General features: G+C 40.3%; 1 protein-coding gene across 1 annotated transcript in view; it reads right to left on the minus strand.

The window, feature by feature from the left end:
* Positions 1–21,771, minus strand: part of LOC124260084 (microtubule-associated serine/threonine-protein kinase 3-like) — a 194,952-nt gene that overhangs the window by 88,282 nt on the left and 84,899 nt on the right. Inside the window, 2 exon segments of the mRNA XM_046694332.1 lie at positions 1,455–1,543; positions 8,708–8,906. Coding sequence (XP_046550288.1) covers positions 1,455–1,543; positions 8,708–8,906 — 288 coding nt within the window.

Consider the following 21,771-nt stretch of genomic DNA (forward strand, 5'->3'; position numbering starts at 1 on the left):
CTTCATATAAGAGTGAGTTTAGTTTTTACGCCGCTTTTAGCAATATTCCAGCAATATCACGGCGGGGAACACCAGAAATGGGCTTCACACATTGTACCCATGTAGAGATTCATACCCGGGTCTTCGGCGTGACGAGCCAACACTTTAACCACTAGGCTACCCAACCGCCCCTCTTAATATAAGAAGCCAAGCAACAGCACCCATACCTCTGATACAAACATGGGCATGTCTGTGTGTATTACGATCACATACTGTTTCCAATTTCCTTCACCAATTGCAGGCTTGAAGCAATCAGTCTTTCCTCATAAGTACCAGGTGGGATATGGAAATAAGTACTCCCAAAGCATCTTCCCCTGAGCCTGTTTCAGTAAGGGCTGCCATGGTAGGATAATAGGCTCAGTATTCTCATGTATAGTTTATAGTGTATGCTCTAGCCAGCCTATATACTCCATAGTCAGCATGAATGCCAAACAGTTGGAATATTTTGCAGTGTCAATGGAACCTCATCAAAGACAGTAATTCCTCTCTGTAATAGGATGTGAAAGACATAAGAATCCTGCAGCAGGACTTGGCAACGTATCTTGTTCACCACGACGGGATTTTGTTTCTCACCACGATGGGATTTTGTTTCTCACCACGATGGGATTTTGTTTCTCACCACGATGGGATTTTGTTTCAGCTTTATTATCTACTATTGATTAGTGGAAAGGAAATGTTATTATTTCATTTTCAACGCCAAAATGATGCAGGTCTAAGACATTCAACCCACAAGCAATTATTTAGTGTTGACAAACCTAGAAACAAACTCAAGGCAAACCATGACTAGAACCAACAATCATGAATTTCTGGCCTGCCCAAGGGACACAACTCTCCACAGTGAAATGTGGCACCTCAGACAAATTGGTAACCTGTCTCCCTGTTCAGCCATGATGTACTGTACAAGAAATATACACACACAATGTGCTGGGGTTGAAAAATATCATTGCCTGGCACCCCGGTCGAGTGGAATTCTCCAGTCGGTCAAGTAAATATCCACAAGGTACAAACTTTACCATGGTACAGTAGTGCGAAACTACTGAAATGTTTTGATATATGTATTTTGATGATGAAATAAACATCCATAGAACTCTCCCCGTTGTTCATCACAACAACTTCTAAATGCCACTCAAACAAGTTGTTAATTGTGGTCAAGTGAAATTAATATTTGGTTAAGTGGATTTGAAAGTTTACTGGACCTGTGTCCAGTGGAGTTTTGAAAAAATGTTCAACCCCTGAAAGTGTCAATACTGTTTAATGCCACTGTGAACAATTTTCCAGCTATTACAACATAATCAAGTCTAACCCAGGAAAACCAGTGCGTAATGTTCCATGCTGTTTGGGGAAAATGACATACAAAACCTCAGCCAGACATTGAAACACCCAATTCGACCCCAGAATCCTCTGAATGTACTTACCACACTTGCACAGAGGGAAGGAGCAGACTGTCCTAGGATAGTATTCCTCATCCGCAATAGGTTGGTTGGTTCAATCAAGGCTCCCACACCTGTGCAATACAATGAAATATATAATATAAGTATATACTTTATAAAGGTGTTTTACACTGAAATACAGGTTGATGTTCCTATGTCTGTGGCAGATGAATTAGATACTAAAGAAGCACGAATGTACAAGCTAGCAATATTCAACACCTTCACAGCAGGGGACAACCATGGCTTCACGCGTAGTACCCTCACAGGGAATTTAATCCTGATTCTTTGGCATGAAAAACAGATGTTTCTTTGGTTGTTGTTTCACACCTCATACTTATATCAATATTCCAGCTACATGGCAAAGGGTGTCTGCACATGACGTCAATTGGAAAAAAATTGATGTCCTGTCCATTTGACCTGTAACCAATTAACAGGGGATTAAAAACCGCAAAGATATAACCCAGTGTTTTCACAAGGCAATAATCCGGATTATGCGGTTGAGAACACAGACAACAAGAGAAAACTGCTGCATTTCGTCCATTTTATTTCGTATACAAAATCTGCTGATTGGTCCACTTCTAAGATCATGACTTAGGACGTCTAGACAACGTTCCTAGTCCCTGTATTTCTTTTTCTTTGATGGATGTTTCGGTCTACCACCGGACTGCAACAGGCGAACTTCAGTGTGAGTCTGCTCCTTTGCAAGAAATTTGATCATTTAAAAAATTTGGGGGTTGGCCTTTCCCATCAATTTCTTCAGACGAGAGTGCCACCCTTCCAGATGGTTGTTGGTGTGGAGGCTGTCGAAATCGTGGTGGTTCTACTGGGATCTATGGAGGTCACCCTCGACCCAGAAGCTGGTGATGTAATCACGGATGTCTCAGCAGCATGGGTTCTTACCTTATACATCCAAATTGAATGAAATATGTTCATCTTTGTAAAACTCACTCTCATATGATGTGTGAGTGAGTATGGTTTTACGCCGCTTTCAGCAATATTCCAGCAATATCACGGCAGGGGATACCAGAAATGGGCTGCACACATTGTACCCTAGACTAAGGCTTAGTCTCTGAATATATATAATTTGGATAGTAACAAACAAGCCCAACCTAGGGAGACCAGAGATTCAGAACCTGAGCTAGACTTGCTTTATTTAGGGCTTTAGCACTGCAGAGAGGGCTAGGCTTGTGAGACAGACTAATTGTACCCATGCTCGAACCTCGGTCTTCAGCGTGACAAGCGAAAGCTTTAACCACTAGGCTACCCCACCGCCTCTCATATGATGACATTGATGACATTTTGAGTGAACTACATGAGTGAACTTACGTGATGCTTGCTTTATCGAAAATCTTAAAACAACACCGACTCTAGCAACACCTTCAACATCAAAGTTTACCACAGGTCACCGTCGCGTCCATAGCGAAATTTCAAAAGATCGACTTCTTGTCCATAAACCTGGCAAAGGACTGAAAATAATAAAATCTTGACCAGACAATCCCTGGCTGTGTTGACAACAATTCACACATTCTCACCACCCAATATAGTCACACTGAGACCAAAACGGGTTGTTTAGATCCTATTCTAAGCCACGAATCCCCAGGGTGTGATCTACAAGGCAACACTACAAACAGGCTCATTTGAGAAGCAAAGTTCCCCCTGAACTTGACAAAAATAAACTCAACAATAAAAAATAACAAAAATACAAACTCCATAAAAATAGAAATAAATAAAAGGGATAAACCCTTATACTTTATATGCATCACTTCAATTTTGTAAACAAATGCAAAAGATCATGTAACACATATCTCTCAAAATCAGCCATAAACACTGCATGAAATGGATAGATGTGAAAAATTCTGACAGTATTGTCCGATAAGGAGCTTCATGGAAGTGATACTGGCATTACACTCTGTAGCAGTGAAGATTTACGGAACGGAGGTCAAATCATTATGCTTTCCATGTGGGGCGTAATTACTCCACAAGATATTTCTCACTTCTAACAGGCAAACACACCTTGCATCCATAGAACACTGAAATCTCTCTGAATGTGTTTGCATGATATTGTTTTCATCCCAGATTTTATCAACGGCCAAGGTAACACTTGTAAAGATGCGTAGTTGCACATCTTTCCCACCCTAAAATTATTTGATAACAATAGATACATGTTGACAAGTTGACTGACTGACTGACTGACTGAGTTTAGTTTTACGGCGCTTTTAGCAATATTCCAGCAATATCATGGCGGGGGACACCAGAAATGGGCTTAACACATTGTGCCCATGTGGGGAATCGAACCCGGGTCTTGGCGTGACGAGCCAACGCTTTAACCACTAGGCTACCCAACCGCCCCGTTGACAAGTTGAAAAGATTAGGGTGGTGGGGTAGCCTAGTGGTTAAGCGTTCTCTCGTCACACCGAAGACCTGGGTTCAATTCTCAACATGGGTACAATGTGTGAAGCCCATGTCTGGTGTCCTACGCCGTGATATTGCTGGAATATAGCTAAAAGCGGCGTAACTCACTAACTAACTCACTACAAAGATTAAAAAAAGAAAGATAAAAGATCAAAAATGACACATAGAAGCCATGGAAGCAATTCAATGGGTAATTGAATAATGAATTGTGATGGGATAGTTCTGAGACATGTCTGAGACCATTTTGTTTTCTGAAATGCAATATGTATAAATTTAACTTTGTAAATAAAAACAAATGTTTTGTCAGATGAATAACCCAAGATTTGTTTTCAGATATGGATATTCAGATAGAATAACATAGTATGCAGTGCTTATATATCCAGCTGGAGAATTTCACCCCTGTTGGTTATTGCTGTCTATTGGAAAATAGCATATGGACATCATGGTTAACTATTAACAGGAATTTACATTCATACAGATGGAAATATTAAATATATTGAAAAACTAATTCCTAAAAGAACTGGATCTATATCAGAAATATATGTGTTATGAATATTTGGCTATCAATGTGATGTTTTCATTCAGCTTACTTCTACTTGCTTCCTAAGCAGTACTGAACATATTTTCGCAAAAAAGATGGAATTTTCAATTCTCATGCAACCTTTAAAATTTAATGGTGTTAGGTGAGTGAGTGAGTTTAGTTTTACGACGCACTCAGCAATATTTGGTGTTAGGTTAATTGTATTGGCAAGTTGTTCATTTTAATAGTTTGGACTCATTTTTTAGTCCATGGCCTTGGTGTGTCTCCTGAACACACCACCAGAACTAGTCTGTCTCACAATCCCTTAACCACATTATTTCCCCTACCCTACCTGCAATGCTAAAGCTCAAAATGAAGCAAGTCTAGATTTCCCCAGGTTCTGAATCTCTGGTCTCCCTGGGGGATCCTTTTCAATTTAAATGGGTTTATTTGTTACTATCAAACTTATATATATTGAGAGACTAAGCTTTAGTCTACACCAATACCAGTAGTGTGATGTGAACATTCTAATGGTCGCATGATGTTTCATCCCAACACAGAGGGATATAAAACTGGTTGCTTCATCACTCAGTCCCTGCCTGCCTGCCACAATAGTGCCAAGATTAACATGTGAGATCAAACCACTGGACACTTTGAAGCTGGTCAGAGCATCCAGAATGTTGCTGATCCAGTCACATATAAACCAGCTGCTCCAAACATGTTTCAACAAGACAAGAGCCATGCTGACTTCCTGTTAATGACTGCATCCTGCCAACAGCTTGACAAACAATCAGAATTAACAATCAACCAATCAGTGGTGACACTGTTGGTGCCAAATTGTATTAAACAACTGTTGTCATCCAGCCCACTGTCCAATTCAGACAGCTGGTCATCGGCAGAACCTAATGCAAAGGGCCACACCGCATCATAACAAGTTTACATGTGGTACACCCTTGAATGAAAGCCATTCTTGTATTTCAACTGTGAGGGAAACTTTGGTTGATGATTTGGGCAGCTATGGTTTACATCAATGACTTTGGTCATGGTCAAAATTTGATACAGACAGTGGACACATTGTCAGAGAATGTCAGAGAATATAATGACTTTCTGCTGCATCACAGTTTCTTTACCTCCCAGTCCTGATCTGAATCCAATCAAACATTTAAGAGCCGAACCAAATGAATCAAGTTCACCCACAGCAGATAAATGAAGGTGAACCTTGAGACAGTCATAATCGAGACATGTTCACTATATTTCCGTAGCCTTCAACTGATTCATTTCCTGTACTGATGACACTGCAGTCACTGAAGCAGCTGGTGGCCAGCCACATGATGATACCAACTCAGGTATTTTTTTATTCATAAGGCCAGACCAATTTTACTTCTTGTTTTACGGATTTTTGGTCTCAGAAAACCTAAAGGCAGGAGGAAAAAAATAAAAATAAAATAAAAATAAAATCACCAGTTAAAGTAACATTCCTTCTAAATACTCTCAGTATTTTACTTTTGGCAATTTATGAAGTTCATATGGAGCAAAAAACAATCTAAAAAAAATTTCTTGTAAGTTTGCATTTTTGGCCAATAAAAACATTAGGATTTGATTTTTTGAGCAGGAAAATACTCTTTTTTTTCTTATTCTTGAAAAAATATGACAGGCGGATCTGTGAAACAAGAAATAAAATTGGTCTTGCCTAAAGTTTGAATGACAGTTTGCTTCTAATTCTTCAAAGAGTTCTTGAAATTGTGTGTGCTATGTCATTTGTCATTGAAATTCATCATTTCTATGCATCATCTCTTGTAAAATTTAAACTCCACATTTTGTTCTCATCTTGTATTTCTTTGGCAGTTGAGTATATTATGTATTTCATGCTACAGCGCTGAAGAACAACCTGTAAATCAAGTTTACTCTGAAGTCTCCTAAACCATCCCCAGAGCATCATATATCTTAAGACATTTCTATCTAATCTGACTATCAAAGTAATTGATACGGTTCCCATACTAACACACTGATTACAAGTACCGAGAGATTCTAGAGCCTCATAAAAACTTGATCATCTGAGCAGCTGATCTCATTGTGGGTATCACATGCAGAGTACACCGAGTAAAGAGCAAATAGTTGAAGGTACAAACATCAGCTTGTGCTACAACAGGTATCGGTTGTAATCCTGCATTACCTGGACACGTTCCAGAGCTAACAGTTCTTCTACCCTTCCTCCCACCTTGTGTGGGAACACTGGGGTAGGCGGACACTGGGGAATGGTAGGATGTGTTCTGCAGATATTGTTTACAAGCTGGAAGGACGGGAATTATGGAGCACAGTGGGGGCGTGTTCTTATGTTTTCTGAAGCCACTTTGCTGGCACAATGGATTGAGGGAATATGTAGGTGGGGTGGGTTAGTGTTGTTCAGTAGACACTGGGGGACCTTGGAGATGGAGGGGTATTATGGAGTGGGGTGGGCTAGTGTTGTTCAGTAGACACGGGAGGGCCTTGGAGAGGGAGGGGTATTATGGAGTGGGGTGAGGTAGTGTTGTCATGTGTTGTGCAGACACTGTTTACAACTCGGGAGGTAGACTAACACAGTCTCTGAATATATATATAACTAGTAAACCAATTTAAATTTAAATCTAGCCCCAGTCAGATGGGAGATTCAGAGAGAACCTGAGGAAATCTCGACTTGCTTCATATGGACATTAGCATTGCAGGTAGGACGAGGCAGTAGGGGAAATAATGTGGTTCAGGGACTGTGAGACAGACTACCAAGGAGACGGAGGAGAACTATGCGGACAGGGTGTAAGAGGGTTGTTATTTAATAACTCAACTCCAAATACCAACTAAGTTTAATTTTATTTCTCTCAGCTCACTTCACAGCATTGATTAGTTTCACAAGTTTCAGAAATGTCAATAAAGACAGGACCTTGTAAGTCATGCATGTACTTCCTCATGCCTATCAGTTTACATCCAGCTTAAACCTACTGCATTAGATAAAACCTATCATATGTCCATGAAACCTGTAACATGTTGATGAAACCATTCGCATGTTGATGAAACCTATCACACTTTCACTACACCTGTCCCATGCTGATGAAACCATTTGCATGTTGATGAAACCATTTGCATGTTGGTGATACCTACTGCATGTTCACGAAGCCTTTTGTTTGGTCACAAAACCCTTCACATGGTCATGAAACCAATTGCATCATGAAACCTATTGCATGTGTTGAAACCTAAATGACTTATCAGATACCATGTGTGATGGCACAAGAATATTAACAACACTGTCACATGATTCTGTTTACATTCTTCAGCTCACTGTCAAAAGGGAACATTAAAGAAATTAGTTCAGAAATTCAAGGGTAACATTTCTAAACATAATCTGAAAATACATCTCCAATACTAATTTATTTTAAAATATTCACATGTTCTTATATTTCTTCCAAAACAAACTGTTTTGATCCTAACAAGTTAATCCCTGGGTGGACGTACAGACTTGAAACTAAGGACGTCTGCTCACACGTTATCCATTAATCATCTTCAACAGCTAATTTGGCCCCTTCCCACACATTTATACAAATCTGCACATGACATAACAACAAGAAAAAACCTAAGAACTCTACTTATAAAACCTCATGGGCAAAATAAGATCCAAATATTGTATACAGAATTCCCCAATACCATCATCCACGACATGTGTTTTTGTATCTACTATTCTACCATCAGTATTCTTCTGGTAAAAAATCCAATCTGACACGCAGTAACGCATATCTATTATCCATGTGTTTCACTGTAAGACAGTGTACACTCAAACATATTTAATAATCTGGCCATCCTGGCTGGCTTCCCACACAACTCCATCAAGCAGAGATTCTAATTGCACTGGATCTTGACTCAGGTGCACCAAATCAGTGACTTGATGAAGGTGAGAATGCATACAATGCAGGCTAATCTATCTGTATATAAGTTAACGCTATGCTCACATTGAGTGGTGAGCACACACACATGGGGCATTGACTACGACAATGTCCTCTCCTTGACACAATCACGTGTTATCAGAACCTTCAGTTAGTTCAATCAATATATATATATATATATTCATCTGATATCAAAGTTGAAAGTGATAATTATTTCTCTTCCAAAGCAGCTTTTACCCAAAGGATAAAGACACATGCATATGTAATTTTTCCAGTGAAGTGATATACACATTACATGTTTATTCTCGAAAATTTTAAATTCAGTCAACCCTTATTTTCTATTTTAGGCTCCCATTTTGTTTTTCAGGGTTTCCTACTGAATAAGAAAGAACACATACTATGACCCATGTGGGATATAGGCTGGGTTCCAGTTGGTGTTGAGGGCATGCTCTCTCGGCGCCGTTGTTTGGCATCTTCGGACAAAGTGCGCTGCAGTCGCCGGAGGCTGCCAGGGATGCTGAATGGCAGGTCATCGCGACACTTCTTCAGTAACGGCGACGGCAGCGGGGACGGCGAGGCAAGGGGGCCGAAATCAGACTGCAACAAAGCAAGAAACATCCATGAATAGAAATAAACACATGAGAATCCATACCGTAATTTACAGTTTCACTGTCAAAAAATCCATTTGGTATTCCACAAGACCAACACCCAACTGATCAATGGCCACAGCAATTCATTTGAGAGTCATGAGGAAAACATCTTTGTCAGCACTTCCTTTAACATGAAAGACTACTTTGGGAAAGGGAAAAGAAATCATATTTCCCTGAAAACAAGAGGAATTAAATATTGTTGGTCCATATATGCTTGATGTAAAATGAATCTAAAAGAACATTCTTTTTCATCAAATATCAGGGTTCATAAACTTCAACACATAGACACTCACTGACACACCTAAAGCTGACAGATGATATAGACACAGGAAATCATCCAAGATCTATGGATTCAGAGAGCAATAATGGCAATCTCTGTACAAGGGAGGGATTCTGATAGGCGTCACAACAATACACAGATCATGCTATAATACATGTTCTGAAACAAAGGCTGAGGCATTTGATGTGATCTGAGTACATCTGATGTTTGTCTTTGTAGTGTTTCAGTGAGTGAGTGAGTGAGTATGGTTTTACCCCGCTTTTAACAATATTCCAGCAATATCACAGCAGGGGACACAAAAATGGGCTTCACACATTGTACCCATGTGGGGAATCGAACCTTGGTCTTCAGCGTGACAACCTGAAACCACTAGACTTCAGTGAAGATTATGATAATGAATATGATTATCATAATCTCAAAGTATACAGGTTCTGTTGAGTATAAATGTACAGGGTTCACAAACACTGCATTGCAATATGGTACTAATTCTACAAATCAATGCAGACTGATGCAGAACGTGTTCAAGAACACAACAAAGTGACTTCAGAAAGTGATCATCAGCCATGCAATGGGTCCACGGTGAACTTCAACAGACGAATCTAAACCTTCCCACCGACAGAAGGTGGTGTAGGGAAGACGAGTACAAATGCACTGTGACAAACTGGCACCATGCATGCCAAGGAGGATGCAAATGTTGCTGTTTTTTCGTCTCATATGCATCTAATATCCACCACAATGCACGTCTTCTGTGTGTACCATTCATGGTGCTGATACAATTCCATCCTCCAATCATGCACGGACTTATTTTTACTGACACTCAAATCCTACCATAAGCATTACAAGTGACAGTTCATGTTTGCCATAATACTGGTATCAGTTTGGTCCATGGTGTGTTGTGGTGGTGTATGTTGTGTTGTGTGTTGTGGTGGTGCATGTTATAGTGGGTTGTGGTGGTGGGTGAAAGTGTGGTTCCCCTCCCTCTCTCTCTGTAATGATACACTGTGGAGTGGGGTATGGAATGGTACAATGTGGTGTTGAGAGAGTGAGAGAGAGAGAGAGAGAGAGGAGAGAGAGAGAGAGAGAGAGAGAGAGAGAGAGAGAGAGAGAGAGAGAGAGAGAGAGAGAGAGACACAGAGAGAGAGAGAGAGAGAGAGAGAGAGACACAGAGAGAGAGAGACACACACACACACACACACAGAGTCTGTCTCAAAGTTCCTGAACCACATTATATTCCCTAATGCCAAGCCCTCCTTGCAATGCTAAAGCCCTAAATGAAGCAAGTGTGGATATCTCCCAACTCACTATCACAATTACATATATCCAGTCTAAGAGAGACAGAGAGAGAACAGTCTGATGCCATATTCTGTGTGTGTTACTGTGAGCATGACAGAGTGTGTGTGTGGATTGGGTTGGTGTGAGTCGAGTGTGAGAAACTGAAACCTAATATCGTTATCACTGATCTCGTAATCTTTCAGGCATATAAACTGAATAGTCCCAACTGAAGAAGCAACACGAAAGCTTTGATAACAAGATTTTACCCTCATTTTATGATCACAGTCAGTGGAAAGGAGACCCCAATTTTCCAAACTCGTATTAATTTGTTTACGAACAATTTTATCACTTCAGGTCAATGGATTCAATTACTGTAAGTGCTCAAGTCGGAGAAACATCTAAGTGCACCGGAACTCAACAGGAGAGCTAAGGTTGAAGTTTTGCAGCACGAGAAACTCTCAGACGATGACATCCTAGCTGATGCCGTCTACCTGAAGACTCTTTTGCACATCACAACACGTCTGAATGAGGCAGGTCCGTCATCTAATTACAAGATGCAAGGCAGGGGACCTAATCTTAAAGCACGGTTCTCATGGTAATGGACTGTACGAAACACAATGACAGTTGTCCCCAATTTCAACCGGACACTGAGAGGCCGTCACAATAATCAGGGATATACCAGCATATCTTTCATTTCCACCTGAACCAGATGGATTATTCCAGTCTGATTTCATCCTGCTCATGGTCTGCCAGATTGCTTTTCCCCTCCGCACATCTCCCATCCATTGATGTCATGGCAGATTGAAAACAAATCTTCCCCCAACCATTTCAATATTGGCAATGAGTCTACGCCACCATTTCCAAGGAATCATCTCCTTGGCAGTTGTCCCAAGAAAGTCATCATACATTAACCGATCTATCATGAACAATATCTTCGACACCAACCAGTCAAGAATATAGGTCATACTGGGGGCATTATAGAGCATCCTATAATCTGGCAAACTAATTCACATCCCAACAACTCGTAAGGGGCAAACTATCAAATACACTTTGATTCAATTATTATCTGAACCATTTTTATGTTGAAATATTTTTTTCTCTAAAAAAGGAAAAACTCAAGTCCTAGCATGGTTTGCCGTTTAAAACCTGCTCAGTAGCATTGACTGTATTTAACAATACAGCAGTGAAGAATAATGCTAGAGATTCAGTACTGATTAATAATGTCTAAACTGAAACAGGATATTAAGGTCAGATGAGTGAGTGAGTGAGTGAGTGAGTGAGTAGTGAGTGAGTGAGTGAGTGAGTGAGTGAGTGAGTGAGTGAGTGAGTGAGTGAGTGAGTGAGTGAGTGAGTGTTAATGCCAGTTTGAACACTTTGTCAGCTTTATCATGGCACGTCAGCTTGATGATGGACAACAGCCCATACTGACGCAGGTCTCTGATTCACTGCCACTTCTGTGAAACCAATAAGCATGGGTATGGCGCTGACAAGCCTTGAAACACAATGGTGGTGCAGCGGGTGTTGAAGTGAGATTGATGCATCAACGTAACACCTCTTTTATCTTTCTGTTACAGTACAGACTGACCGACTGAGTTTGGTTTTTACGTTGCTTTTAGCAATAATCCACCATTATCAAGGTGGGGGACATCAGAAATGGGCTTCGTACATTGTACCCATGTGGGGAATTGAACCCGGGTCTTCGGCATGATGAGCAAACGCTTTAACCACTAGGCTACCCTACCGCCCTACAGTACATGAAGGTACTCAGGACAGAAAGTGAAATCTGCTGTAGCAAAACATAAATATTTCAGGTGAGGACAAATCTAAAGAAATATATATACATGTATAGATAATTATGATGTCAAATCATTATCAACATGTAATATTTCCACACATTATAGCTAAGCAAACTTCCGTCTTTCAGATGCTGAACAAAATGAATCAGACTACCAACAACCAAGCAAAATCCTAAAAGCAGCAGTTCTTTATATCATATCGATGTTGCATCGCTTTAACAATATCAGAGCCTTCATCAAGACAGTATATTCACTTGGAGACATCAATATCGCCCTCATCAGGGACTTGTCCGACAGTTTGTCCCCAGAGGCGAGGATGTCACTCTGGTTCTTCCTCACCTGCCAGCCTGCTGCTGACTCTGACACCAATGGCGGAAGACAATGAGCCACAGACGGCCACCACCCGTGGCTGCGTCTTATCGATGCATTCCACGACAAACAGATCAATGAAAGTGACTGGCATGCAATGATGAGGATTACAGGTCACCCAGACTCTCAGACCAGGGCTGAACATCACAGGGACAATACATCTATACTTTAAAATTGTCCAATTATTCCAAGACCTGTGACTTGAATGTTGAGCAAAGGATCTGAAGGGTGTCCTTTTCTTGTGAAATAACATAATTGGACATCATTTCTAGCTGATCCCTATATTTGGCCAGGACGACTGGTACGTGGCGTCCAAACCAAACAACTCCAGTCATATCAGACATTTATATATTCTAAGTTCTTTAGATTCCCTGGATTCACAATTTGGAGTCAAAAATAATTTCACTATAATAATGTGGACCCTGAAAGCAATTACTGCAAATTGAAAAAGCAGAGGAAATAGAGAAATTTATTCTCCATTTGTACATCAAGGTACTATTACACAGAACTTACTGTGAGTGACTGAGTCATAATGAGTGAGTTAGGTTTAATGCATGTTTAACAATATTCCAGTTACATCATGGCGTGTGAGCTTAATTAGGGAACAAAGGTCTTAGACATGTGCATAAGAGGCGACTAACAGGATCGGGTGGTCAGGCTCGCTGACTTGGTTGACACATGTCATCGGTTCCAAATTGCACACATCGTTGCTCATGCTGTTGACCACTGGATTGTCTGGTCCAGACTAGATTATCTACAGACCTCCGCCATATAGCTGTAATATTGCTGAGTGCGGCGTAAAACAAAACTCACTCACTCACTCACTCGCTTAGACATATACAACTTTGTTGAACCTTAAATCAATGGTATGTTACTAAAACCCTAGGAACAAATGGGGTGAGTGGGCGGGCTAACCGGGATTCAAACTGACCATCACAGTTTCCTTGCATGCCCAAGGGACACAATTCTGCACAACATATATTGGGGCCACATACTTCAGGGGCAGCAGTGTTCCTGTGAGAGATGCTAGAATAAATGAGCTTCTGAGGTAAGAGAGGGCACAAATCAACACCGTCTGGCTGGTGGACGTATGACAAACCTACACTTGCAGAACAAGCCATAAAGAGAAAATCTGCTCATTACAGCCACTTTGTAAGCCCTGACAGACACAACCAAATGTCTAGGTAGGGTGTACAGTGACATGATATGTAATTTGGATGCAACACAGCTTGTTTATTCAGATGGCATGGTTCCCTCTGAGATCCTACGAGTAAACAATTTCCTCTGCATTGGTCTAGACACTTGGCATACAGAAGTAAACATCCACCAAGTTAGTTTGTACAGTACTTTGGCAATAAGTAAGTAATATCAAGACAATGTTGTGCCTGGTAGAGCAGACAATCTCTCACACTCTGAAATATTGTGTTACACCACAGTAAATATTCCAGGTAAATCATGGCAGCCTGTCAATAAGTTCAAGCCATGTGTTTGGGGCAGGATACAATACAGCTTTGAACTATATCATAGTTAGCGTTAATGAAGATAGTTTAATTGTATTTCCAGACATTTACTGCTTTGGAAAAACCAAAGTATGGTGTTGGCAAAACTAGAGTGAGTGAGTGAGTGAGTGAGTGGGTGAGTTTATTTTTACGCCGAACTTAGCAATATTCATCTATATGACAGCGGTCTGTAAATAATCTACTTCGGACTAGATAATTCAGTCATCAACAGCATGAACATCGATCTACGCAATTGGGATACGATGACATGTGTCCACCAAGTCAGCGAGCCTGACCACCCGATCCCTTTAATTGCCTCAAACAAATTGTGACATTTTCAGCAGCTGGGCAAGCCATGCCCTCAGTTCTGCCCTATAGGTCGCAAGGTGCAGAGTAGAAAATAGTATACACCTTCAGCAGACTCGTCTGACCATTCAATGAGTGAGTGACTGAGCATGGTTTTCCGCCGCTTTTAGCAATATTTCAGCAACATCACGGCGGGGGACACCAGAATGGGCTTCACACATTGTACCCATGTGGGGATTCCAACCCGGGTCTTCGGCGTGACGAACCAACGCTTTAACCACTAGGCTACACCACCGCCCCTCCAGTAATAGAACAATGGGGACACACATTGTATCCATGTGGGGAATCGAACCCGTGGCTTCGTCGTGACGAGCAAACATTTGAATCACTATGCTGCCCCACCGCCCACTGATCATTCAAACGATTGTTGAATTGTATCACTAAATAAACCAATCCCATAAAAACTCTGCATGGCTGCAAGTCTAGCCATTCAGATATATAGTAGTAACATGAACAAGCTGCTTTCAGACTTCGGTCATCAACCAGTCTCAGACAAAATGTATCACCATTCCACAACAAATGTACCAGACTTGAATCGAACACATCACAGGTCTATGACAAATGTACCTCTCATTTCAAATAGGCTGTCTGGTTGCCAAGGGTGAAGCAGCAACTCAATTCTGACAGTTACAGGGTGAAATTAATGGAAGTCTGGGATCAAAGATATATCGGAGTCAATAAGAGGGCTAAGAAATTGTTCATGGATCAGACTGCTTGGCACCTGGTCAATGGTGTTTGGAATGAAAGCAAGAGGACAGACACTGGGCGGGCATGTTTTCAAGCAGGACAGGCTACTGGCTCTTAAGGTGGCAAGAGTAAAGATGGAGATGAAGGTTTTGAAAACTGAAATCAACTGTTTCATTGTCCAAACGAAAAGTGAGCATTACTAACAGAATCATCTTTTTAATCATCATGTCGCTTAAAAAGTGCATCATCATCACAAGGTATGACAAGAGAGCATAATTAACATAAGGAAGACAAGCAAAATCTTCTTTTTAATCATCTTGCTTAAAAAGAGCATCATCATCATCATCATGTTGATGACCTTTAAGGTTCTAGTAAAAACAATCTTCCTTGGTTTTGGTTGACATAAAAAAACACCTAAATAATAATGTTGTGGATAGGTGAGCACAAACATTTATTTGGAACCTATTTGATATATCAAAGACAATTGAACTTTCTGGCAAACTGACAATCTCAAGAATCGCAATGGTCTCCTATCACAGTCTGCATCAAAAACGTTTCAGGCTACTAGCTTGCAGCAGCATCCAAATGCCAATTTCAGCGATATTGACTAATATTTCTGAGCTTAACAGACCAAGCATAATTTCACAAGACTAAAGTCTAAAGCTAAAGTCGACTGACATCAACGCTCACCCTCATGATTACATTTTTTTAGTGGTCCCTTGGATGTCAGTTAACATGGTGTATCTCATGCTTGAGTGAGGGAGTGAGTTTAGTTTAAGGCCGCACTTTCAATATTCCAGCCATATGGCGGCGGTCTGTAAATAATCGAGTCTGGCCCAGACAATCCAGTCATCAACAGCATGAACATCAATCTACAGAAATGGGATACGATGACATGCGTCAACCAAGTCAGCGAGCCTGACCGAACCCACTTGTCGCCACTTACGACAAGCATGGGTTGCTGAAGACCAATTCTAACCCGGATCTTCACCGGTTTCTCATGCTTGATGACAGCAACTACACTGGACTCTCCAAAGAAGCTGACAGAAGGTGGCTCTGAAGCAAATACCCTCCTGTAGAATGAACACCAGAAACCTGTGTCTCAAAAGAAGGTCAAATCTAATCATAGCACTAACTGATGAGATACTAAAAACATACAATCCAAACTCATTCCACTGCAAATTTTCTCACAAAACATGATCATAACATTACACTTTAATCACCTTCGATTCAGTTCAAAGACTTCTTCCCCTTTGTTCCTTGCCTGACGATGACATTTTGATGACAACACAACCATGGCGTGAGAGGCCCCTGTCTGATGACCTTAGCGTTAATAATTTCCTTAACTTCTCATTGGTAATGTGTACCTAACACACAACCTCACCCTGGTCTGTGAACGACCCTCGGGAGAGGAAGATGGTGGAACATTCCACACCAACACCGCCCCAGGGGAGTCACAACTCTCGGACTTCATGAATTTCAAGGTAGTCATAATAACATGGCTGGGATGAAGTAATTATGGGGAATTAGTTCTGACTCCGGTGCCTCTGGGTTCTGGGAGGACTCTATGGCATTGGTGCATTCTGGGTTCATGGTAGGAGATTGTTACACAAAACGCTTCCATATTTTCAATACATTTTGGAAATGTTGTTCACCATGTTGCCACCAAATATCAGACTTCTAACTGGGAAGGAAATGGACTTATTACCAGTCATCAGTTATTTAAATGTGATTATGTTTTATTAACACAGATCAGCTCGAAATTCTGCTCAGACATATTTATTGAAAGAAGGTATTTCTTAGACAAGGTGTGATGATAGAGAGAGATAGAGTATGGTTTTAACCACTTTTAGCAATATTCCAGCAATATCACGGCAGGGGACATCAGAAATGGGCTTCACAAATTGTATCTATGTGGGGAATCGAACCCTGGTCTTCGGCGTGACGAGCGAACACTTTAACCACTTGGCTACCCCACTGCCCCAGGTGTGATGATAAAGCAGTTTTGAAATTAAGTATGACACCAAGGTTCCCTGTCCAACCATTATGACAACTGACAGTATCTATATACCTTAATGCTATTGTTTAAGTTAAAGGCAGCAGGAAGGTCCTTTGATTGCATTACAACCAAAAAATTCAAGGCCACCAGAACCCCTTTTAATTTCAAACCAACATGACACCTGAAGAAAATAAAAGCTGAAAAGATTTTGTCACAGCCTTTACACTAAAAGCAAGTGACTTAGGGTGACCACGATTCCTGCACAACAGAAAAACATCAGCTTTCAGGGATTGGAATAGAGACCTTTTACAATGGGCCATTTTCAAGATTATTAGCCATTTTCTGAATTTTGAATGGGCCACTGCCCTTGTATCAATAGTAAACTTCCAAGTTTTAATGGGCCATTTTTTATTCTAATGTGCAAAATGACCCATGGCCCCTGCCTTTCCCAATCCCTGAGCTTTGTTTAACACCTCACTCAGCAATATTTTAGCTAGATAGCACCAGACTGTAATAATGAAGTCCAGGTCAGAAAATCCAGTGATCAACATCATCAGTATTGATTTACGCAATTGGGATTTCACAAATGAAAACACATATAGTACCCCAGTAACCCTCTGCCAGTGTTCACGAATGGTGTTTCAAGGTAACAGGACATTGGGTCCTGTAAGTTTCAGATGTCTGTCTGACCCATTGAAAATGCACAGGACCCATGGAATAAAATTATACACACATTTCACATTTAATATTTCTTATAATTGACATTGAAATTATTAACAAACATAAGATTTATAAACAGCAAACAAGTGTCACATGTCACATATAACAACTTCAGTCAAAGTCATTGTGAAATATACAGTCAGACATTGGGGCCGGCAGGTGGTAGACTTCTGTCTGACCGTTGGCGAATCTGACGGATTTGTCAGAGGGTCAGACGCTATTCGTGAACACTGCTCTGCCTTTTTTGGTCTTCAAACTTCAACTTATCAATGGTAATAGACGGTATATAATAAATATTATTCTAAGACTGAGCTGACTGAGCCATAACTTTAATTTTTGCAAGTGTCGTATCTCAGCAGGGAAACATCAGCAATATAATTCTCAGTCTTGTGTCAGGCATCAAACCTGGGTATTCAGCATGAGGAGACACTCCTTCCTCCACAAGGCCACCAAAGCGATTGAGTTAGTTGTTATTTGAATTTAGAATATAAAAATAGATTTGAATAACAACAAATATGTCTGAAAATCATTCAAATAGCATTGGAATTGAACAGTATTGCAACGCGGCAGAATGTGATAGACAACTCCGATTTCGTCTAAGAACCACCACCCAGGGAGTGAGTTAACCAGTGGCTGTATTCACACAAGTCGCTTCCTGTGCTTATTACATCCCCAATTAATCTTTCGATAGCAACACACCTGTGCAATACTGCGAGCTACAGCGAATCACGTATTGCTGTCCGATTTACGCATTGCGCAGCTGACAAATATACGTTTGAACGACAGTGTGATCTCTAAAAACTGATCCAAATTTAACCTTTGAAACTTGATTGTTACTAAATGGAAGTTGTTTTGTGTGACATATTATCGTTTTCTTTCATTTCATTTCTGAGCCTGGCACTTTATTGAGGCTGTCAGGCAGAAGAATACAATCACATGTGTGATACTCAGTTCAAGGTTGAATATTGTTGTTATAAAGTTAGATTTGGTTTGGTTTGTTGTTTTACGCCACCCTCAGCAATATTCCAGCTATATGGCAATGGTCTGTAAATAATTGAGTCTGGATCAGACAATCCAGTGATCAACAGCATGAGCATGGATCTACGCAATTGGAATGCGATGACATGTGTCAACCAAGTCAGAGAGCCTGATCACCTGATCCCCTTAGTTGCCTCTTACGAAACGTATGGGTTACTGAAGACTAATCCTAACTTTTTGAAAGTTAGATCATGAAAATGGTATGTAATATATACAGAACATCATACTGGTACATTTGGACCTTATGTATTGAAGAGAGGATGGAAAGGTTTTGAAAGAAAGAAGTTGTTTCTCCCCTACCATGACATCTGAGAGATCAAAATGCACTTATATAACGTTCTATTTATGTACTGATCGACCAGCTCCGTGGTGTAGTGGTTTGAGCGTCCGCCCGGAAAGCGGAAGGTCGCGGGTTCGATCCCCGACTGCGTCATACCAAAAGACGTTAAAATATGGTACTTGTTGGTCCCTGCCTGGCGTTCGGCATTAATGGGTACAACAAGGACTGGTCGGCTCGGAGTCAGTATACTGTGTCTGAGTGGGGTATTCATGCTTCACTGCGGCATGGTATCTCAGTGGGCTAGCACTATAAAACCAGCTTAAGTCTGGGCTAGTACAAGCAGCCGCAAATACACATACACACGCACGCACGTCGTCATATGAGCGAAGTATTCTCAAGCACGACGTTAAACCCAATTTCACCTCACCTCACCTCACCTCACCTCACCTCACTGATCAATTATTTGCCCATTATTTGACACCGCCTACTCCTAGACACAGCTATGTTCCTGACGTTACTGTACAAACACACTCGGACATGATGTAGTTAACACAATTGGCCGATAATGAAGCCACATGTCCAACAATAAACTAAGAATAACATCGTGTGATGGTGACATCTCTGGTCTAAGTGGATCATTCAATAAGCATCAGAGGTTATTTATTTCTGCACAAGGGTAGATACGATTGGTCGTAACGGTTTGATACAAGCAAGGTGATACAGACAGGCAACAGTGAAGGATGGTTGTGTATGAGGGAAGATTGGTTGATGACTTGTTTGATGATAGAATCAACGTACTTATTACATACTGGACAATACCGTCCAAATTTATCACATAAAACAGTTAATGGTTGACAGGAGTTTCAAATCACCACCCTTGAGGCCTTTCACTATTAATATAACAATCAGAAAGAAACAAAGCCATATGCTGTGATTTTGTTTCAGTGTTAATCAGTGCACTTGACATAATTAAAGGTAAATAACAAAATATTAACATGTAATGTGCCATTTTTCAAACACAGGTGGTGGTCACAAAAACTACAAAAATGACAGGTTGTTTTTTTCAAAAGTGATAACTACATCCCTTTCCATAACCTGACGACAAAATAGTAATATTTGTGTCTCTGAATTATAATACCCTGTTTTGCATGACACAGATATACGTCTGAAATACCTTTTGAATTGATCCCATTTATTTAATATTAGGAGTATAAATACTTACGCGTTTCTTGAGTGAAAACAAAGAATCATATGAATAGATGAATCAGATGAATAATTTACCGTTCCATTTCACATCAGTGAATCTAAGGCTGAATAGATCATGTATCTGTGTTCAGTGAACTAAATGGCAATTATCACGACATTCTAAATATCCAGATTCAAAAATGAAAACTTTCACAATTGTTTTATTATTTAGAAGAAAATATTCAGAATTTATGTTAAGGTAACAAAATCCCACATTTTTTCTTGAAATATGCTATATATTGTCCCTGGCATGAAAAAATCTGTGGGGAAAAATGTTAATAAAACCTAGATGACCACATCTATCCAAACCTTTTCGTGGAAAGAGCACATGTACTAGCCAACTGCTCAAAGGCAGAACATGTGCCATTATTATCACCCCTTCCTGGAAGTAGGTGCTGATCCAGTGGGTTCCAGACACTTCGGTAATTTGGTCCTGACAATTTCCTGCTTTCTCCTTGACAGAGGAAACTCAGTAAGTAATTTGTTTTTCTGGAGTTTCACAGTGAAATCACCAGCAGACACAACACTATCAAGTATATCAACTCAACAGCTAAACAGAGAAGCAAATATACCAAATGTTTTGCAGACTTATCCAATACAGTAAAAGTGGTTTGATCATAGTATCTTTTAGTTAAATGTGATGCAGTTTTAACCACCCAAATATAAAACGTACACCACTACATAATAAAAGTGGTTTGATCATAAGAGTATCTTCAAGTTAGAGTGAGTGAGTGAGTTTAACGCACACTTTAACCACTAGGTTACTCCACCGCCCCTCTTCAAGTTAGATGTGACCAAAACATATAATGTACACCACTACATAATGGTATCCTGTTCTACCATTTCTTTAACTTTTTTATATTTTTTTATAATTAATAATTTTTATTTCCTGCCTCCCCTGTTACAGAAAAGGCAATAGAGCCAGGGGAATCCAAGGTCCTTTGCAAGAAAACGTCATTGATAACAGGAAAAACAGGACTTTTTTCTAACAAAGCACAAAACAACAACACCAGACAATTTCTTTAACTTTTGCCATATGGAATTTTCAAGTGTTTCCTGAATCAGGAGGGAAGCGTGTATAATAGTAGACAACACTACATAGACACTCTCATGACAACGTGGACAGACAGATCCAATAATGCTGACACAACAACTTTAATCTAATCAACCTATCACACTGTGTGTATTTCTAGGCTGACTCATGTTCAGTAACGACAGTGGATACTTCACAGATTGACAGCATGGTGGAAAATAGCATGTA

The sequence above is a fragment of the Haliotis rubra genome, unplaced genomic scaffold (assembly GCF_003918875.1).
Source record: "Haliotis rubra isolate DU_JTF1 unplaced genomic scaffold, ASM391887v1 Scf75, whole genome shotgun sequence".
NCBI lineage: Eukaryota > Metazoa > Mollusca > Gastropoda > Lepetellida > Haliotidae > Haliotis > Haliotis rubra.